Genomic DNA, 22,548 nt, shown 5'->3' on the forward strand with positions numbered 1-22,548 from the left:
TTTTAATATTTTTGAAAAGCTAAAAATAATAACTTTTTTTTCAATAATAACTCAAAGCATAATGTGCCCCGGTTCACTGGTACACAATTATGCATCTTATTAATATTATTATTCTTTTCTTTTTGGTACAAATAGAGGGCACTTAGCCCATGACAATCTGCATCTTAATTAGTTAAATGATATGCTATGAAAACGCTCGAGATTTCATAATTTGAAAATTTACAAAGTTTAAAATAAAATAAAAAAGTTGATGATCTAAACAAAAAAAATCGAAAATATCAGAGTAAAATCCTTAGTTAAATGGGTGATGACAAATATGAAATGATTGGTTGTAAAATGTAAACAATAAGAACTAAGAAGTATGACATGTAATATGAAATCCTTAGTTAAAATCCTTCAAAAGTTGCTTTTTCAAGAAAAAGAGCACTTCTCATTTTTAGTTCGTTTGGATGTCTGCTTTTAAAAAAAGCATAAGTCACAAAAAAAGTCAAAAATTAACTTTTTCAGAAGCTAAAAATTTTAACTTCTAAGAAAAGCAAAAGTCAAAAGTTAAATATTTTTTTAAAAAATTAAATATATTTTTATAAAAATATAAATAACTTTAACTTTTATAAAAGTACTTTTAAAATAAGGAAGAGATAAAAGTTACTTGTTTTAGAAGCTCAAACAAACGGGCTCTTACACCATGAAAGTAAGAACATAAATCTCAAACATCAATAATTAATTGGTCTAGATTCTTGCAATTTCACTTCATGGGTTGTTATAATAATGTATGTTCACACATTATTTTTTATAAAAATTCTGCAAACTTCTTTTTGATCATTGTTAAACCCAACAATCTACATATTTTATCAATTTGTTTTCAGACCATGCTTTCTAGCATCATATTCTACAGCTGCAGCATCTCTCTTTCGGCGTTATGTTCCTTTATCTTGAATCTATTTAACACCATCATTTCTCTAAGTATTTGATTCCCAGTTCCTAAACAAGGAACCACTGATATACGAACCCTTTCAAATACACTTAAAATATTTGCTTTTTTTAGAGTTTCTTTTAAGCGTTGACATCCTTCAACACTCATTAAGTCAAACAGAAACTTTCACATAAGTTCTTTTAGGCTTTTACATTATTCTCACAGACCCTGCAATAAAACATAACCCCAACTTTGTAAACATGATGAATTGATCTATTACTCAACCTCTAAATTACTTTGTTCTCACTTAGTGTCAAGCTCTTTTTTATTCTACCTCTGCACAAGGGAATGAAAGATTATAGAGAAATTCCTGTTACTGTTAAAACAAATAGTACAGGCTTGCACAACCATAGCAACAGCAGCAACAACAACAACCCTTATGTTCACATTTCCCCTGTTCCTCCTTCCTCTGCAGCAACCAACCGTGAGTGATTTCCAAGAGTTTGTGTTTTTGTAACTAAACCAGTTTGAATACTGTTTTTAGAAACAATTTTTGGTTTTCAGAATAAAAAAATCCATTTGATAAGGTTGGATTTTTTTGTTTTAAAATCAAATTTAGAAAACATATATAAGTTGTTTTTGTTTTGTGTTTTGATTTTTAACTTTCAAAATAAAGAAAATACAGAAAAGAACTGTTTCCATAACTATTTTACAAAACAGTTTTAAGAACAAAAAAATCAGAACACAATCAAATTTCTTCTTCTTTGACAGCTGTTCCTGCCATGATTTCAGGTCCTAATGCAATCGATACAATATCTGGTGCACTAAATCATTGTAGCAGGAAGGTTGGAGAAGCAACTAGACAAGCTGGGATCATGGTTGACAACATATGGAATCACCGTGAGTTTTCCTCTTGTTTTTTTCCTTTCCAATGTTAAAAAGTTTATTTTTCTTTGGTAATATCTCTTTACATCAGGTTCTAATGGGATTTATATATAACATTTTTAATCTAGATCATTGATTCCATTTTTATCTACATACTTTAATTTTTTAGTTATTTGAGTCATTGGATACCACTGATCAATGACCAAGAGTGAATGTGAAACTTCTTATTCTAGTATCAGTATAAGAATAACCCAAAGAGTTTCCCATCTTCTAAAGTTGAATACTTGAATTTCTTGTACCACACACTGTGTGCAGTAAGAACTAGTTCTAGTCCAGCTGATGCTGCAATGGCAAGAGTTGTTCAAGGAACAAAGGTGCTCTCAAAGGGAGGGCCTGATAAGCTATTTCAACAGACATATGGGATTTTTCCAGGAGAGAAGCTCTTAAGGCCATATGCTTGCTACATATCAACAACCTCTGAACCTGTAATTGGAACGCTTTATATATCGACTAAAAGATTAGCATTTTGCAGTGACTATCCACTTTGTCATCATCCATTCTCCCTGCAGCATCAATGCATGTACTATAAGGTACTTCCTTACCTCACTGCCTCGTTATGGTTTCAAGCAATTCAAGTATTCAGTGACTGGAATTTTTTTTCTTTTTACTATATGTTATAGTGATCAAATCTGAGAGGGAAAGAAAGATGAAATTTTCTCAGATCACTTACTTGAAAAGTTTCAGATAGATAAGGACCAAGAATGATCAAGGAATCTTAGAGTCTGTTTGATTGTGTTCTGATTTTTTTGTTCTTAAAACTGTTTTGTAAAATAGTTATGGAAACAGTTGTTTTTTTATATGTTTTTCTTTTTGAAAGTTAAAAACCAAAACAGAAAACAAAAACAACTCAGACATGTTCTCTAAATTTGATTTTAAAAACAAAAAAACAGTTATAGTTTTCAAAACATTTTTTACAAAACAGGTCTTACCAAACGAATTTTTTAATTTTTTTGTTCTGAAAACTAAAAAACTATTTTGCAAAACAGAAATCAAACAGAGCCTTAATTTCCTTACTTGTCAACTCTTGGTTAAGTTCCTATTATACAGAATCAGCTAAATGATTGCCGTCTAATAAATTTGGTATGTGAAGATGAGTTATGAGTTGTGATCTTTATGGGCATATTGTCCCAAGATGTTGATTTCATGCCCATGCAGTAACAGCCGAGGAGAATAGAAGGTAGTGTACGTACCCAAAAAAGGTAGTGTCTTCAGGGGTTTAACCATATAGCTATTCAAAGGCAAAAAAAACAAAACAAAACAAAACAGAACCTGGCTCAAAATAATTGTATTGTCTTTCATTCATGATAATTGAAGTGTAATTCTCTTTTTACTATATGCCTTTCATGAAAAAAAATTGACTTAAATAAGCTTAAAGTGTAGTACACATCAAAGAGATACATGCAACAGCACTAGATCTCTCTGCAGTCTGGTTATATCTACTGAAATGCTTTTTCTGTATGTTATGTTCATATTTTAGTGAATAGATTTTAGAGGAATGATACTCACACTTCTCATGCTCTATTTATTAATTTATAGTATATCAGACCTCATTTAAACTTCTTTATAAAAAGTGCTGCTTTACCTCTTTAAGCAAGTGTGAAACAACTGCTTCTGCTATCCTAAGTTTTATCACTGAGACCATAATACTTCTGGATTTTCCAAATTGCAACCCCTCAGAATTTAATGGAACTTTCTGGTATCAAGTACTGATTTTCCTTGTCTAACATCTAGGTCGAAGTGCAGCTGGATCAGTTGAGCACTGTCAGTCCTTCCACAAATAGATTGAACCCCACAGAAAAATACATCCAGATTGTTACAGTGGATGGTTATGAGTTCTTTTTCATGGGATTTATATCATATGACAAGGCTCTCAAGACTCTAAATCAGGCTCTACAGCAATATCACAACCATTCAAGTGGAAACGCAAGTGTTCAGCTGCTGTGACAAAGTATGTGGCCCTAAAAACATACAGAAGCATTTCACCTGTGTGCTTAGACACACCCTTCAATGTACCTTCATCAAGTTAAATTCAAAAGAAAAGCAAAATAAAATTGCACATTATACTTTTTCACTTCTTTTTTCTAACAAGGTTCCATTTCTTTGGAAACCAATCAAGAGCACTATGATTGTTTAGTATGGTACATTTAGATAAGTTTTGAATTTTATATATGTCAACCAAGTTATAAGCATGTTGGAAACGCAAGGTATATAAGATGTGCAAATGCAGAGATCATGTTACGGGGCAAATTTTACATTTTGAACAGACAAGCCAAAGCTCCTTAACAATAATAAAAAGGAAAGATTTTACCAAAAAAACAATTGGAAGGAATCCTCTAATTGGTTTAACAAATTCAATTATAAATACAGCAGAATGTAAAATCACAACTTAATCATCTAGTTTTACCAGTTAGCTGGCACTGCAATGTGCAAATCCTCGGACCTTTGATAATCACATAGCTGTATAAAAATCAGAAGGGACTAATCCTGTACTCTTCCACAGGAGGGCTTGAACTCCCAGTCTAAGTAAAAAAAGTGGCAACATGGCATTTGTCCTTAAATTACGAGTTTAGGGTCTTTAGCACTGTTATTTTGAAAAAGTGTCTCAAACTTCAAGCTCCTTGCTACTTCAAAGAAATGTGCAACAGCTTCTTCTGGTGTGCCAACAAGAACACCATGCCCAAGATTAAGGATGTGCCGTCTAGGTCCCGCACACCTCACAACCCTGACAAATAATTATCATATTAAGTCAAGATAATTCATCAATACAAATCATTTCTCCATTCTCATTTATGACTATGGGGGTTCAATTGGATACAAAACTAGTAACATGACATCCAGTGACATCAGCTTCAGATAGAGTCAGACAAAACTTTGGCCTATCTCTCAAAGACAAACAAGTCTGATTGAACTATTCATAATTTTGACACTAAAAGATTAGTAACTTAACAATTCTATAAAGAGCATTTCTCTGATTCTTAGCTAGTTTCCTTACCTCTTTCATTATTTTCAATTTTGCAGTTAATTAAGCATATAGCAGGGGAGGTTTATTCAACTTCCACAGCTTAGACACTGGATCATGTACAGAAAAGATGTAGAATGACTCCAAGAATACCAAAGTTCAGAGATATTATGCCACCAACCTCTGAATTTCTTCAGTCAGGGCAGCAAGAGGGGAGAATAAGTAGGCAGGGTCCACATTTCCCTGCACACCTATCCCACTACCCAATCTTCTTCTTCCATCTGCCATATCCACCGTCCAGTCTAGCCCAATAACATCAACTCCAGTTTCTTTCATACGCTCAAGAAGGCCACCATTTCCATTTATATAAAGAACAACTGGTGTCTCAGGGCATTTTTTCTTGACCAAATTTACAATCTGGAAGTTCAGAAAGCAGAACATCACAAAAAGGAAAAAAGAGGAGATCGCACAATAGTACCAAACCTTGAATTGCTAATTTTTTTATGTGTTGTAAATTAAGAAATGATACTAACAGCAATATTAATCTAAATGAAATATAAAAATGTGAAGATGTAGCATCTGATTTAAATTTTTCTCCCCTGAAGTTAGAAGCACAATATCAACATCCAATGAGCTTATTTATTAATCAAGGCTGACAAATTACAAGTTTTTTTTTTTTTTTCCTGGGAAAATTGCAATTACAAATTTTTAACCGATCATAATCTTTACCAAGTCAACCAACCAAGAAGAATCATGGAAGCTTGGAACAGTATTACAATTAACTAGACATAAAACCTGTTAATTGTTTCAAAGCTTGGCAAGCAACATATTGTTTTCCTTTCTTCAACTAAAGAAAGTAGTTAGAGCTCTTATAACATTAGTGAAGAGTTTTTTTTTCTAAGTTTGAGCTGTCAACTGAAGTTACCTCTTTGATATAAGGCTTTGACCAGTGTTCCCACATATCTGGTGGTAGTTGTCCACCCCATGAATCAAATATTTGTATGCAGTGAGCCCCAGACTCCACTTGGAAAATAATGTAATCTGCTATCGCCTGCGTCAAATGAGAAAGCAGGGTCCTCAATACATGTGGTGCTGTATGACACATGCTCTTAATGGTTGTATATGTCCGTGTCGTGCCCCCTTCCACTATATATGTTGCTATTGTCCATGGTGCTCCCACAAAACCCAAAACAGCAGCATGATCACCAACCTAAATAAAAAAGAATTAGTAAGAGAAAAATACTTAGAAGGATAGCCATGATATAAACAAGGTGATGCAACTAAATTAACCTCCTGACGCAGCATCTTAAGTGATTCTCCAACAAATCTAAGCCTGTCCAGGTCAATTGGATGCAATGCCTTTAATCCCTCCTCGCAGCGTATTGGTGACTGTATAACAGGTCCCTTTACGTCTTCTATGTCAAATTCAATTCCAAATGCAGGTAGAGGTGTAAGGATATCAGAGAAAATAATTACTCCATCAGGCCTGAAAGCTTTCCAAGGCTGCAAAGAAATTTCCACAATGAGATCAGTTGTCTCTGACCTCTCTCGGAAGGATGGATATTTCTCAGCAAGCTTTCTGTAAACAGCCATGTATCTTCCTGCCTGACGCATCATCCATGCCGGAGGACGATCAACAGGATCTCCCCTAGCAGCCTTAACCAAGAGTGGATCTGAATAGAATAAAATTAAAATAAAAGGAAAAACATCATCCTAGTCAATTTCTCTTGCCCGTATGTTTGCAGGGACATGTCTGCATAGAAGACAACAAAGAATGAGAGGACAATGAAGGGAGAGAAATGCTCACAACATTCTCTTCAATGGGATTGTTTGAACAATATTAGTCACTTTTGAAGAACTTGAAAATGTATGAAACTGAGTTAAATGGATTCTAGGCAGAAATGGAAGTTTTATCTTCAAAGAAACTTTCTTTCTTTCCTTTTCTCTTCTTTTTTATTTCCTTCATTCCTTCAATCAAATTCAACCATCACTAAATAACTCATTTGATATCTGAATTACCCTTTCTTTGCATCATATAAATATATAATGAACAGTGCTAACTCCTAACAAGCAGTACCTAAATTAATGGAATTTCACAGTCAAGAGCCCACAAATGTTATCACATATTAGAGAAAGCAACTACATTTTCCATTTCAAAATAACACCCAAAAAAAAAAAAAACAACAAATTAAGCACAATTAACACAAAATACAAAAATGCAGGGAAACCCAGTTGCTGATTTGCGTTGAAAAATTAATTTTTTGGAAGGAGGAATTGAAGGGTACCAGAAGAAGAGGAGGAGGCGGCAGAGCAAGTGAGAGAAAACTTGGCGAGTGGCGGTTTTAGTTTGAAAGGAGGCGAAACTACTTTGAACCCATTGGATTGTACAAACAAAGAGGAAGATTTCCATCCCAAACCACTGCTCAAAACAAGAGATTCACAAGTCAGAACTTGAATTGAATGAATTCATACATGTTTGTGTGTGTGTGTGTGTGTGCGCGCGTGTGTGAGAGAGAGAGAGAGAGAGAGAGAGAGAGAACTTGTTAACAGAAGTAGCCATGTGGAAGAGAGAAAAAGATGGTTCCTTGGCTTAGTGTTCGCAGAGTTTCCTTATCCCTCTTCCCCCTCAACTTCTTCACAGACATGTTTTTCACCATTTTTTTTTAAAAATAATAAAAAAATTAATTTTTCATCCACGTACATACATAATATGTAGGATTCATTTTTTTTTTTTTTCTTCACATAGCTATGAGCCTCATATACTTTTATATATATATATATAGAAATTAAAATTATCTCTTACACCCTTAAAAATATTAATCCTTAATAAAAAAGAGTTAGGATATTCTAACTACCTATTTTTCTACTACCACTTCACTACCACTCTAATCACCATTTGATTAAAGGAAAAGTTGAATGAAGAGAGAAAAAAAAATAACTTTTGAATCCAATGGTGATTAAAGTGGTAGTAGAAAAAATAGGTAGTAGAAATATCCTACCTCAATAAAAATACTTCAATTGATAATTTTAACCATCAAAAATTAAATTAATATCTAAACTAAACAAGGGAAAAAAAACACCTTCATGTCTCATGTAACATTTTTTTAATAAAAAAAAAAAGTAAAGCATCTTTTGGCGTTTGGGTTCTTAACAAAAATTATATGGCCATTTTATTTTATTTTTTAAAATTGATTTGTGGTCTCTCTAAAATTCAAAATTGATCTAGTTAGTCAAAATTATGATTCCTCTTAAATTCAAAAAAATTCACATTAGTCCCTCAAAAGTATTAACATGGGTCTATTTTTAATTTCAGAAGAACCATGAGTCGACATTTTTTTTTCTTAAAGAATTAAATTGGGCCCCATAATATTTGTTGAGAACCCAAAAAATATTTTAATTCTAAAAAAAATTCTATTAGCCTGGACTCAATCAAATTTTGCAGATAAAAAAGCTTGGAGTCCATCAAATTTTAAACTCTTGCACGTAAAAAATCATTAGGAGTAAGGCAAGCATGAGAAATGTTGGCAATTGATGTAGTAAAAAAAAAAAAAAATAAAGTGGGAGAAAAAAAGTAAGGGAAATGTAAATGGCTCAAAAGAACCGCTCACTAGCTAGTCGGACTAGTGGGGGATCATCATTTCGGTCAACAAGCTGTAGAAGCTTTCTCAGTGTGAGATTTGGGTATACATTTTTCTTAATGTATAGCATGCAAATGTAGAAGTCATAATACTAAACTGAAAATCTTCTTTAGAGAGAGTTAATCTCAACATGACGTGGATATTTTTGATTTGAACAGAATCATTTCCGGTGAAAGAATTCTGTAATTTATTAAAAATAAAAAGAAATGAATATATTCTTAAATCAGGAAAATTATAGCCAACTTGTAACAAGCACTCTTATTCCTAAGGGACTGTGATGTTTCAATATCAAGTGAATGTGATGTTTTTAAAAAATTTAAGGCGACACATCCTAGACATTGGGAATTTGGGACTCATGTCAACTTAAAAATAATTTAAAGTCACCAAGTTAGCTAGCTCCAAAATTAACTTGGAGGTGGAGTAGTGTTATCCTTTGAGTTATTCATTAGAGGTTCTAAATTTTGAATTTTCTTGATAAAAAAAAAATAAATCATCGACCTTTGGTAGGAATGGACTTCATAAGTATATTTCTAGATGAATTTTGTTAGAGAGGAAGGGTCTGACATTTTCTATTGTTTTGTTATTCACTTGTTTTTTATTTTTATGGGTTAGTGTTTTTTCTGCATAACATAACGTAAAGTTATTCACTTGTTCTAGCCCTCAAGGTATAACGGTAGAACATTCCATCCACTTTGGGTTTAAAGCCTCAAACAACCAAGCTGAATATGAAGCAGTCCTCGCAGGACTCGCCATGGCAAAAGACTTGGGGGCAACAAAAATAATTCTTAAAAGTGATTCGCAATTGGTAGTTTCACAAGTACAAGGGAGTTACCAGGCAAAAGAAGCATTCATGATAAAGTATCTCGAAAAGGTGAGGTTACTTTTAACAGATTTTCAAAGCTTCAAAATAGAGCACATCCCTAGAGAACAAAATTCACGAGCCGATATTTTGTCTAAATTAGCCAGCACGAAGGGACCAGGAAATAATAGATTAGTCATCTAGCAAAGCGTCCCCCATCCTAGCATCGTAATGGCTGTAACTAAGCGAAAAGCTCATCCATCTAATGCGCAGTCCATGATCGAGGATGATACTATGCCGCCGGATGATAAAGAAACATGGATGACACCAATTTACAACTGCTTGAATAAAGGAGAGACACCACCAGAACCTCGCGCAGCAAAGAAGCTAGCGCGCAAGGCTTCATTCTATACTATCATCAATGACCAGCTATATAAGAAAGGTTTTTCTTCCCCAATGCTTAAATGTCTGGATCCCCAACAAGCTCAGTATATAATCTCGGAAGTTCATGGAGGGATTGGCAGACATCACATGGGAGGTAAATCCTTATCTAGAAAGCTGTTTCGAGCGGGCTATTTTTGGCCCACCATGGAAGAAGATTCTAAGAAACATGTGCGACATTGCGTCAAATGTCAAGAGCACACAGATTTGCACCATGCTCCCCCATAGGAATTATCTTCAATATTATCCCCTTGGCCGTTCTACCAATGGGGCATGGATATATTGGGACCATTCCCAATTGCAGTAGGAGGGGTAAAATGGTTACTAGTAGTAATAGACTATTTTTCTAAATGGATCGAAGCAGAGGCCTTAGCCACGATATCAGCCAGTAAGGTTCGCCGATTCTTTTATCGATAAATCATAAGTCGATTTGGCGTCCCTCAAACTATTATAACTGATAATGGCACTCAGTTCATGGAAAAAAAATTCAATCAAATAATTCAGGATTTGCATGTCAAACACAGATACACATCTGTGGAACATCCGCAAACAAATGGATTGGCAGAAGTTGTTAACCGAGTCTTAAAACGGGGCTTGGAAAGAAGATTAGAAGCAGCTAAAGGAAATTGGCCTGAACAGTTGGACTTTGTGTTATGGGGTTAAAGAACAACCCCACATTCAACTACGGGGGAAACTCTGTTCCGCATTGTTTATGGCAGTGAGGCCATGATTCCAGTTGAAATTGGAGAACCATCATAGAGAAGGATGTACACAAGTAAGGAAAGCAATTCCCAGGCATTACTACATAACTTAGATGCAATTAGTGAAATGCGTGAAATTGCCCATGTCAAGGAGGCAGCGTTAAAGCAAAGAATTGCAGCGCGCTATAACTTAAAAGTTTTTAAACGAAGCTTCAACGTAGGCGACTTAGTCTTACGAAGAGCGGACATTGGAAATAACAACACGCGACAAGGTAAACTGGCCTTGAATTGGGAAGGTCCATATCGCATCCAAAACAAAACAGATAGAGGTGCATATGTCATTAAGATGTTGTCTGGCCTCACCATCCCGCGCACATGGAACGCATATAAGCTTAAGATATTTTACAGTTAAATAAAGATTACAGATTGCAGATTTCCAAATTATTAAATAAAGATTGCAGATTTCCAAATTATTGATATATATATTGCGCCCATGCATACATAATTATTATATTCATCGCGCACACAAATAAGTGGACAGGATCAAACATGATCACACTTGCCCTAACATAAGGGTGTGACACCAAAAAGCGCGATAGCCTCCAATCTCGAGGATCCCCCAAAAGGATCCTCCAATTTCAAGAATCCCTCAAAAGGATCCCCTAAAAAGATCCTCCAATTAAAAAACATCCCTCAAAAGGATCCTCTAATTAAAAGGATCCCCCAAAAGGATCCTCCAATTAAAAAGGATCCCCCAAAAGGATCCTCCAATCTCAAGGATCCCCCAAAAGGATCCTTCAATTTCAAGGATCCCTCAAAAGGATCTTCCAATATAAAGGATCTCCCAAAAGGATCCTCTAATCTCAAAGATCTCCCAAAAGGATCCTCAAATTTCAAGGATCCCTCAAAAGGATCCTCCAATTTAAAGGATTCCTCAAAAGGATCCCCCAAAAGGATCATCCAATTTAAAGGATCCCTCAAAAGGATCCTCCAATTTAAAGGATCTCCCAAAAGGATCCTCCAATCTAAAAGATCCCCCAAAGGGATCCTCCAATAATGAAAGGAAGCTAATAAAAATTCCTCCAAGCTTCATCGTGATGAAGAAATTGACAGGAAGGTAAAGCCTTAACTGGTTGAAAATTCCTCCAACGCGCAATCAGGAACAAAGGAAAGGTTAAAAATTCCTCCTGCGCGCAATCAGGAATAAAGGAAGGTAAAGCCTTATTTGGTTAACATTTCCTCCAAAGCACGATACTTTTGGCCAACATCAAGTACAATCTAAGCGACATCAAACCCCAAAGCATGCCAAATAGAAAGGTAAGAAAAATATATGCGTTATGCATTGATGAATTATTGCAGCTACTCCACTATGGTTATCAAGTACCATACAAAGCATACACCCTAGTTCCAGACAAAGGAACAAGCGTGCTGATCTTTGAAGGAAAGTATATATATTGCGCACTAGCAAACAAGGAAAGATAAATTTCCAAACATACATGAAAAATTTCCAAACATACATAAACTCCCATGGCATAATCTGGGGATGCACTCCCATATCCTCAGGGAAAGCTTCAATGAAGAGAAGAAGGATGAGGAAGGTAATATTCCTCGAAGGTTATCAAATTTTGCCATAACCTCATATGAGTACACCATAGCGTCCTATGACAGTAAGGTACGCCGAAAGTATTTTCGTTATACCATAGTTCTTCATCTAAAGAAGATATCACTACATCTATTCTATAGAAAGATGCGTACTTGGTTGGCACTCATCACATACCCTTATGAAAGAGAACAATATATATCATAACCATCGTAGCTTATATGACTTCATCTTGTTAGCAAAATATCATTGTTTCAAATAAACTGGGAACATTCCCCTTACAGACCAGAAAAACCAAGTGAAGATTCAAGAAAATTAAATTGTCTGAATAGACATATCCTGAGGACCCTCATTCGCTTCTACGCGATCCTCACCTTCAGCAAGGGGCCCTTCCAGGGTTGGTTCTTGAACAGATGGTACAATGGTCTCTATATCCATCGTGCTGATTAAATCTACCACCACTTCTTCATCTTTTTCATTTAACGTCATCAACTGGACATCCTTGATATAATAAAAATAATGGACATTTTCCAACTTAGCTGTAGAGTTGAAGAAGCACACTTGTTGCATGATATTGGCATAGGTCCCCTCAGCCACCCTCTCAAACAGACCTCGATACCTCTTAACCTCACTGGTTAAGAAAGCCTTCTCTTCTGCCTACGTATTAGCATTTCCTTCCATCTCCATGACACGTTTGTTCAAATCAATTTTCTCTGCTTCCAATCCCTTATTGGAGGTTGTCATTTCTTTGAAGGCATTGTCCTTCTTCTTCATATCAGCCTTCATCTTGGCCACCTTTTCTTCAGCTTTCTTCAGTTTATCTTCAAAATCGGTGCGTTGTTGAGCGATATCACCCTTCAATTCATCAATACGCTCCTTCAGGTAATCAATAGTACCTGCTACAAAGGATATGTTATCGCGAAAGGATAGCAACTACCTTTTTACATATAACACAAATGTACACCACTTACCAGGGACAGACATAATAAATTGATTCGCGATGCTTAGACTTGATGAGGTCGCCAGCCATTTTTCTCTGGGAAGACCCTCAATGTGTGGGCCCACCTCCATCCCTTTCGCATACATACCTTTATCAAAACCCTAGCCATCCCCAAAATAATTGGAGTCCACAGGGAAACCTGCATTCATCTCTTCAAATTTCCTTTTTTGTCCCTTCGCAACATCTTTTACCTCCTTTTCAGGGGGGATGATGACTGATGGGACGAATATTCGTTCCCATCTAAGCCCTTTTTTATGGCAAAATACCATATGTTTCCTCACCTGATGAGCAACTTTAGCATTAAAAACACACATTTTATATCTTTACTACAAAAACACAGTGGGGAACGGAAGGTGACGTAATCTTTTGGGAAAATATATAAAAAAGGGAACGGATTTGGAACATTAAATACACCTGCTTCACTCACTCAATCTCTCCGACCACTTTTCAGGAAACGGTGAAAAGAAGTTTTCAACTTAACACAAGTGGGCAGCACTCAACCAAGGAGAAATTGCGCAGTAGGGAATAAACAGTTCCTATTGGCCGAAAAGGAAAGCAAGGAATGGGGAGGTCAAAAGGAAAGACAAATCTCAACAAAACTGTCCCATCCAGCCACGTGCGCCCCTTAAAGCACTGTTCACACCGCCCCTTTCATACAGTCAAGAAATCGACTCCAAAAGATTTGCAAGTTTGGCATTCACTCTTCTACCTATAAATAGGACGTCCCAGCACGAAGACAACCATCGAATTCCTTAAGAAGAGATCACTTAGTTTATTTGTGTAGTTTTTATTTGTATAGTTTTAACTTAGTTAAGTGACAACACTTCTTCTTCTTTCTGTATCACCCACTTGAGACTCCTCACGAGCATCAACCATCTTCTCCACTTTTCATTTCGTTGTAATCAATTTGTTTTCAATTAAATACAAGTGTTATTTCTCTCTTTTCTACTCGTTATCTCTGAACTGAATCTCGGGTCTATGGGACTTCAGTTTGGAATAATTATGTTTAAATTAGTAGCCATGGGCTAAACTATTTGTGGAATGGAAAAACTCCAAAGTTCTTAAAGAGTTATTTTCGAAACTTTTGTATTACAACTTTTGTGTTTCTCTGCTTAAGTGTGCTATATTCATTGTGTATCTTTGGAACACATACTGATAAAGGATCTTCCATGAGGAAGGGATTTCAGACAGCTTAACCAGAGTGGGAAGGCAATCTTGTGGAAACAATATTGCTGGTTGCCTTAGGAATAAGGGACCACCTCGTTCACTCAAAGGTCCTGTACCCAGTACCTGTTGGAGTCGAGGGAGCCATAGGAATATGGAAACTTTTTAGCCATCTAGTCCATGAGCTGAGGAATCAGAGTTGGCAGAGAAGAGACTGGAACAAATACAAAAGTGTTGAGTCTTGAGTAGAGAAAATAATTATTTTTGAATGGAGCAGCGGATCTGTTCCTTCTGTTATTATTGTTTTTAAACCATCCACCATGTTGTCTCTTGACTATTGTTATTACTTTTTGTATTTTTCTTCTTTGTTTAATCTTGTATCTATAAATCTCTCATGAATATTGTTGTTCCTTCCCTAAACAAGAAGGATAACATACATAACGAAGCGATGAACTGTTTGCTGTCTGATTGAACCTATTATCCTCGAGGAACGTTATCAAGACAGTAAGGAACGTTTGACCAAACAGGTCAATTAGTAACTTTTCTTTTCATTTTCATTCTTTAAAAAAAAGTATAAGACATTAATTAGAGTTCTATCCTCGTGGGAACGATAATCTGGGCATAATACTCCCATTTATTACTTGATGCGTGCACTTGTGCACTTGGGTTGAACTAAGAGAACAACTGTGTTCTTTCTTAGTGACTGAGGAACGTCTTCATCATAATACACTTTTTAACCAACAACATTTGAACCCAACAATGACCACAGGGGAGGCTAGAGGACCGGATACTTTCATTGGAGATTTCATTCGCGCGGTGGCACCCGCGCTTGATTCAGCACCAATAGCAGCAGCAGACTTAGTCGGCATGGAAGGACTTGCACCAGCAGTATTGCGCCTAGCCGCCATATTCTCCAACCTACTTCAAGAAGCCTCCATTGAACTATCTGCAACAGATCCAAAAAGTGGCGTTCGCGTTAGATATATGAAATCCACAAAACAGAGTACACAATATTCGTTTGGATTAAAATCGACAAAACAAGTAAAGGTCGAAGTTACCCAAATATGCTCGAATATCATCATCATAATATTCGTTCAAGATTGTATACGTGCTAAGAGAGCCCGTATCAGAAGCTTCACGTGCAATATTACTTAGCATGGTCACAGTATGCTGTTCTAGATCACGTAAATCGTCAAAATTGTAGACCAAATTAGCACCGTCAGCAGGATACTCAGTCCAATACAAGGGAAAGATATGAGTATTATCTTCTCCCAAGAAAAAGGGGGTGACATTTTCAGCGGGATAAATATTGAAGTATTCCGTGATCCACTTGTTAATCTTCCTGCAGTACGACTCACAGAACTTTACCTTGCTCCTAAAAGATATCCAGCTAGAGCGTGGTCCCATCACACTAAACATATATAAGAATGACTCTATTGACTGAAATAGACCATAGGCCTTGCAGACCATCTCATACACCCTGATAAAACCCCAGGCATTAGGGGTCAGTTGTGAAGGCGCCAAATTAAGATGCGCCAGCAGTTTACAGACAAAAGAGGAAAAGAGAAGACGAACTCCTATGGATAAGAAAAAATAGGAGTACATCATCATGAAGTGTCTAGTTGATCCTTCTGCGCGCAGAGAACAAACGCCCTCGTTCTTTGGAACGACACCAACTTCCCATTGATCGTCAAAAGCTTTATCAGGAGTGAGGTGGATAGCAGTTGTTACTTGCGCCAACTCTTCTGGGGAACAATATATAGACTCGGTATCCAATACCGTATTTGCTACCCAACTTATGGATTCCTCATCCCGTAAATTCTGTTTGACAGAGGACTCTCCTTCAGGATCAATTTGTAAAACTTTCTTCTTGGAATCAGAATGCAACTTCTGCTTCTTCTTCTTCTCATGGGCACCGTGTCTTGCCATTATTTGCTTGATTTGAGGAGACACAAAATCTGATTCAGAAGAAGAAGAATCAGTAGAAGAAGACGAATCAGAAGAAGCAGAGACATCAAATGCAGATTTATAATTATCAAAATTCATTTTCTTAAAAGGATACCCTGCCGGATATATTACATTTAGAGGTAAGGGACTTGGACTCTTTCGACCACGATCATCTTGTGCGATGGGAGACGAAGTATCGCGCAAAGTATTTGGAGAGGATGGTTTAGCGTTTACTGTATTTATAAACTCATGACTGCATTAATAACTTGAAGATGAATCACTTGAAATCAAGATGGGACCAGACATTTTAAAGGAAATCTTTGGGAACAAAGATGAACTCTGTTGCGAAAGAGTTTCTACGTGTTCGCGATTCAAGGGTCGCGAAGATGAGCCAACCTCAAACCGTCTAGAAGGAAAATGGCTATCATTTACAAAAATGTTAGAAAAAGGAGAGGCACACTTGTCAGTAAGCCATACTTCCCTAGTTCCAAATGACTTTGATCTAGGTAGTGATTTAGGGGGAGGACTGGATGAGCCAGACCGTTCAGTTAATCTGATAAAATTCACAAATTTGCGATTATCAGACATATCCCAAACTTAAACAGCAAAATAGATGAGGTAATAAAGCAGGATGAAGAACATACCTGAAATTTATACTTCGGATTATCAACCACAGGCAGGAGGTGTCAACACCAGAAATGCAGAAGATATAAGCAAACACTGAGGAGTAGAGGATTCCTCACGATATCAGTGAAGTATTTTCCCTCCAAACCAAAAAGCTCAGTACAAATATGAAAAGTTTTATCGAACGGATAGTCCAAAGGCCACAAAACGTGTTGAGAAAAATGATTTCACGGGGACACGTGGAGGGAAGGGGAAACGTTTGCACTTCAAAACCACCCACGCTTACCCTTAAACACTCACGTAATGACAGTAGCATTTAATGCTCCTGACAGTTAAACGTCTAATCCGCCGTTCTTAAGCGGCTAAAAATCATGAAGACACTTTAACATGATTATCGCGACAAACAAGAAGGACATATGGAATATAACTATCGCGCTCAACAACATATAGCTCACAGCTTTGCCACATGACAAAACTGCTAGCTAGGGGGCAACTGATCCGGACAAAATACAGAAGGCCCATTGGAGGCCCAATAACACACAAAGCCCAATCTCGTGAAGGGTTCAGAACTAAGCGCGATAGTCATCATCGCGCACACGGCAAGACGCGATACCCCCATCACGCATGGAACCGCCTTCAGGCATAAACTCCAGGAAAGAGGAAGTTAACTTGAGAACTAAGGCAAAGCCCTCTGCGCCTTTAAATTAATAAACAGAGGGCAGCTCCAGCTTGCCGCGACTCTATAGCTTAACATTAAGAAGATAAGGCTACTTAGGTTCTAGCCTGATCGGCAGCCCGAAACCTGGCCAATCAAAGGCCATACCGCCTTACGTAGGCGGCATCATAACCGCTATATAAGCAGAGGGTACAACACCCAGGTACATTCATCCCTCACATTAAGAACATATATACTCCTGCTTCTGATACTGACTTAAGCATCAGAGTGTCTTCGCAGGTACCCCTCATTCGATCTCACCGCTCTAACAAAGGACAGAGACGTAGTGATATTCAACTTCAACTCCAGACCCAAGACCAAGAACATCGATCCACATCTCAACCGTGTGTAATTAGGCTTGATATATATTGGCCAGTCCATACTGTATTTGGTCTGATCAGTTATCAAACCTTCTTATTTTTTAACTTCAGTCAACAAGCAATTAATTAGTTGTTTGCCCTAAGTGTAAAACCAATGAATGTGAGGCTTTTAAGTGCTTGTAAGTGAGAACAACTTTGAATGCTGATAAATTTTGTCTAAATTAAAAATGTAACACATGGCTGTCATATTCATGTATGTCATTGGAACAAAAAGTAAAATATTATTAAATTAGATATGAATAGAAATTTTGCAAGAATTACTTATAACAAAATAGACTTATATAAGTGTTTTGACTCAAAAAGGAAGAGAAATGACTTTAGGTGGATGGATAATAACCGCATGCATATGCATTTTTATTTTTATTTTGTTTCCCCTCCCATTGTATAGGTCCTATTTTGAGTTTAATTTAGATTATGTTTCCCCTTTTCAGAGACTAATTCTTAAAACAAAATTTCATTTAATTGTTTACAATTCAAGATTATTTATTGATGTAAATTTATTGTATTTAGTTGTATAATTGATTGTTGGTTCGCTTGCAATATGTATAATTGATTACTATTGTAAGCTTACAATGTTAGCCGATTTGATTAAATTTACAATGTTATGGTACAATCTAATTGCAGATCTTTCGGTTAAACCACCTTCACCATTGCATTCTATGATTTTGAAATATGAATTAAGATATAATGGTCTAATTTTAATATATTTAATCCATTTTTATAAAATAGAATAACTTAACAAAGGGAAGTTAATTTGTACTTTTGAATTTGGTTTATTAAAAAATAGAACTTATTTTTATTCTATTTTATTTTATTTTTATGTTTAATAAGTCAATTGCATTTCATTAACTTTCAATATGATTTACTTTAATCTTAAAAAATAATTATAATATCATTTGTTTTATCTTTAAAATATATTTTACTAAAATGTATTTTTAATTTTACATATAGTTAAAAAATTTATAAAATAAATTTGATATAAAAATAGTAATAAAAGAATTTTCTTTTTTCTTTTTATTTTGAAAATATGTTTTTAAGACAAAATTACCACACAATTTTCTTCTGTTCTTTAGCTTTTAAAACTCTTTTAAAAGTAATTTTATCAAACAAAAATTTTCTTTCTTTTATTATGAAAACCAATTTTCTACAAAATAATTTTGAAAACAAAAAAATAAAAACACAATGAGTCATTTATTAAATCCGTTATTTTAGCTTAATTAGTTATTGACAAAAACATTTATAAACGATGTATTTTGGTAAATATTTATTGGTTTTATAAGAAAAAATATTGAAATAAGTAAATTTTTCATAACCGTTGATTCACCTTTGTATATGATTGTAATCTTTTTATATGAATATGTCATTTTTTTTTTCAGGCGAGAGGAAATACTCTCTCTTTTTAAATTTGTTAAGAAAAAATATAAAAGGCCAATAAATATATTACACGATTATTTTATTTAAAATAACATAAAATTATATTTAACAAACATTTTTTCCTTAATTATTTAATAAAACATTTTAAAGACTTTCTTTTCGCATTAAAGTCAAATCTGAAACTTGGAATTGGAAGGACCAATTGGGCTTATTGTAACGAAACGGCAAAGCCCAAATGCACTGTAAGGAATGAACACTGTTTATATTCCAACCATCAAAGGTTCTCCAATTTCACAAAACCCTAACACTGCCTCACCAATTTGCATGCTTTGTGAAGATGAAGGCAACAGAAGCAGAGGTAATGCTGCTTTTGAGTTCAATTAAAGTTTGTTTGTTAATGATGTTTGTGATTACATAAGTTGGTTTTTGTATGTTTTTAACTTTTAAGGACAATGCTGATGCTGGAAAACATGTTTCCCATGAATCCGATGATAATAAACCATCTGAGCATGCAAAAGGGTTTCATGAGACTGTTAGTGAGGTTAGTTATTTTAATGTAATCGTTCCACTTTTCAAGGGAAATGAAAATGGGGTCACAAATATTTTTTGGCTTGGTTCTGATGTTAACACTCTTTTGATTGCAGAGTTTTGTGAAGGAAGGTGAGAATCTAGATGAGAATGTCTTAGACCTGAGGTTAGAGAATGGAGGAAAATTAGATGAGGTGAGACTTAAATTATGGTTGCTGAATAGAAACATAAACCTTTACTTCCTTTTTTTTTTTTATCTCATTTTTGGATTCCTCCTATGTGTATCTTTCTTTGTTGTATAGTCATTGTTATAATGTTGTTTATAGGAAAAAATCGCTGGTTTGATGCTATCAGTTGATTTGATAATCTATGTAAAACCTTAGGCCATCAATGTATTTTGGTGTTCCTTCAAAATTTCTGAGATCTATTTTCACAACTATAAATATAGTGAAATTTGTTTTGCCATGAACGTTAACCACTTTACTAGATCAAATACAAAGAGCTTTTAAGAGGTAGCTTTCCTTGAGTCCCTTTAATGACTACAATTGGTCCCTGTTGTGGGCTGCACTTTCTTCAATTTTGTGTTAATTGAAATAGCAGAAAAATACTCATATTGGGCCTAGCAGATCCCAATTCCTACGTACGTTTACTTCTTAGTTCATCATACTAATGAAAATGAAATGCAGGTGTCTTGTGAATCTCTGGCCTCTGATGTTGAATGGGTTTTAACCCCCAATGAGGGTGTATCCTCAAAAGCTTCAGGATGGCCTTCCTTCAACACCAAATCATCTTCTCACACTTATTCTCTTTCAGCAGAAGAGCAAGAAATTGTATCAGTACTTCGTTTGCAGCACAAAGCATTAGAAGCTTGCCAAGAGTTCTTAGTTGGCAATGCTGGTTCCGATTCTGACAAAGATGGCAATGATGATGATGATGATGATGATGATGATGGAGATGAAGATGAGTTGGTAGATTATTATGATTCTGAAGAACGTGAGGAGTATAAGTTCTTTGAAAGAGTGTTTTCAGATGATGTTGACTTGAGGAGATATTACGAAAACAATTATAAAGAAGGAGAATATTATTGTTTAGTTTGTGGGGGTATAGGAAAGAAGGTATGGAAGAGGTTTAAGAATTGTATTGCACTACTTCAGCACTGCACTACTATACAAAGGACAAAAAGGAAGCAAGCTCACAGGACTTATGCACAGGTCATCTGTAAAGTTGTTGGTTGGGACATTGATCAGTTGCCAGCTATTGTGTTAAAGGATTTTGATTCCTCCTTGGCAGCTTCAAGGAACCTTTTGGTGAGCAATCTTAAGATATATCTCTATTCTGTATTTTGAGTTTATAAATACCTTAATAATGCTTACTTGGCTGAGTTGATTTGTACAGGTTGAAGACAAAAAACCTGCAGTGGATCACATTGATGTTTCAAATGTAAGTTTAAGTGAGATATTTGTATGTCCTATGTAATTTGGTTTGGATTATAGTATGTTGACTAAGTTAAGTTGTTCTGTGACAGGATGAACCTGATAATCATACTGATGGTCATATTGATGATTAAGATGTTCTACTGAAAAGTAAAGGCTAAATGAATAGTAATTTGTGATATGGTTTGTAGGTACTAGGGAGGCCCATATTGTTGTTCACAATAATGGGGAGCCTGCTGATTATGACTTCATATAAGTTTGTATCTTTGTCTCGTGAATTCCCCTTGCACCAGGGATAATTTTGTAAATCGATCCATTGTAAATTTCACGCACTCAAAAAGATGATGCCTAACTTGCAGTAGTTATTTACATTTACATGTATCCCTTTTAAAATTGTATATATTTTATCAACAAAAGTCTAATTGGATATGCAGAAAGAATTCCAATGAATCATGTATCCAAACTATTCACTTAACAACCATTGGGAAAAGTGTGTGCAATTCTAAATGACACAAGTTGTGTTATTTTATAGACAAAAAGAGATAAGACATACATCTTTATTTTATTTTTTAGTAAGACTCATCTCTTTTTCTATAAAATGACACAACTTGTGTCATTTAAAATGATATATATTTTTCCCTTAGAATAAATTACAAATGAATAATTTTTATTTTTATTTTTTTGTCGAGTGAAGTAATATAATAAAGATAGATAAAGAATGAGATGTTATTCTACTTAACTTTTTTTTAATGTTTATCTTACCTATTACTCTCCAACACCCTTGATTAGAATTTTATCATATCTTTTTTCTCATCTGACGGTCTTGAAATGTGGTAGGAAAGATAGATATAAAAAAAAATAGTTAGAATAACATATTTCATAAAGAATTTCCTTTATTTTTTTTAGGGAAAACTTAAAAACCTCAAAATGATTTGTTAAATTATTTTATGGAAAAAAAGTATCTAATGTTACTTTAGACAACTTTATTTAATATTCATCGAAACGACGTCATTTTGAGATTGAAAAATTTAAAAATTTAAATGGTAAAAACTATTATAATCCTGAAATTAAATTAAAATTATAAAAATATCATAATTTTCGTCTCAAAACGTCATTTCAATAAAAATAAAATAAAGTTATCTAAAATAACTTTAGAAAAAACAAACCTTTATTTTATCATGATATTATAATAAGAAGTCTTAAACGCAATGTTAGTAATTGACTAATTTAGATTTAATAGCTTACCTATCTAATAAATTAAATGTTAGATATAAATAGAATTAATGGGGGTGAAAGGTTTTTTTTTTATATATATACAATTAGCAATTCAAAATATATATTTTTGTTTTTGAAATGTAACTTTCTTTACAAAATCCTCCATTACTTT

The 22,548-nt window shown here is 34.9% G+C and overlaps 3 protein-coding genes across 4 annotated transcripts; 2 read left to right on the top strand and 1 right to left on the bottom strand.

The window, feature by feature from the left end:
• Positions 1-1,118: 1,118 nt before the first annotated feature.
• Positions 1,119-3,866, top strand: LOC133291433 (GEM-like protein 2). The gene is made up of 4 exons (XM_061489696.1): positions 1,119-1,397; positions 1,706-1,813; positions 2,114-2,388; positions 3,590-3,866. The coding sequence occupies exons 1-4, from the start codon at positions 1,262-1,264 to the stop codon at positions 3,800-3,802; spliced, it is 732 nt and encodes a 243-aa protein (XP_061345680.1). The 5' UTR covers positions 1,119-1,261; the 3' UTR covers positions 3,803-3,866.
• Positions 3,867-4,095: 229 nt separating this feature from the next.
• Positions 4,096-7,468, bottom strand: LOC133291427 (uroporphyrinogen decarboxylase 1, chloroplastic). 2 transcript variants are annotated; one of them, XM_061489690.1, is made up of 6 exons: positions 7,358-7,468; positions 7,103-7,236; positions 6,108-6,490; positions 5,743-6,027; positions 4,999-5,234; positions 4,096-4,580 (listed from the first exon to the last, which is right to left on the bottom strand). In XM_061489690.1, exons 1-6 carry the CDS (start codon positions 7,375-7,377, stop codon positions 4,412-4,414), a joined length of 1,227 nt encoding a protein of 408 aa, XP_061345674.1. In that variant the 5' UTR covers positions 7,378-7,468; the 3' UTR covers positions 4,096-4,411. The 2 variants fall into 2 exon arrangements, with proteins under 2 accessions (XP_061345674.1, XP_061345675.1); XM_061489691.1 differs by lacking the exon at positions 7,358-7,468 and having other exon boundaries at positions 6,108-6,570; positions 7,103-7,315.
• Positions 7,469-19,454: 11,986 nt separating this feature from the next.
• On the top strand, positions 19,455-21,505 carry LOC133291434 (uncharacterized). Its single transcript, XM_061489697.1, has 6 exons — positions 19,455-19,558; positions 19,649-19,741; positions 19,845-19,922; positions 20,415-21,035; positions 21,124-21,168; positions 21,254-21,505. Exons 1-6 carry the CDS (start codon positions 19,538-19,540, stop codon positions 21,293-21,295), a joined length of 900 nt encoding a protein of 299 aa, XP_061345681.1. The 5' UTR covers positions 19,455-19,537; the 3' UTR covers positions 21,296-21,505.
• Positions 21,506-22,548: the final 1,043 nt, after the last annotated feature.

This window comes from Gastrolobium bilobum, unplaced genomic scaffold, assembly GCF_033153095.1.
Source record: "Gastrolobium bilobum isolate Gb01-03AN ecotype WA unplaced genomic scaffold, APGP_CSIRO_Gbil_v1 utg56457, whole genome shotgun sequence".
Classification (NCBI taxonomy): domain Eukaryota; kingdom Viridiplantae; phylum Streptophyta; class Magnoliopsida; order Fabales; family Fabaceae; genus Gastrolobium; species Gastrolobium bilobum.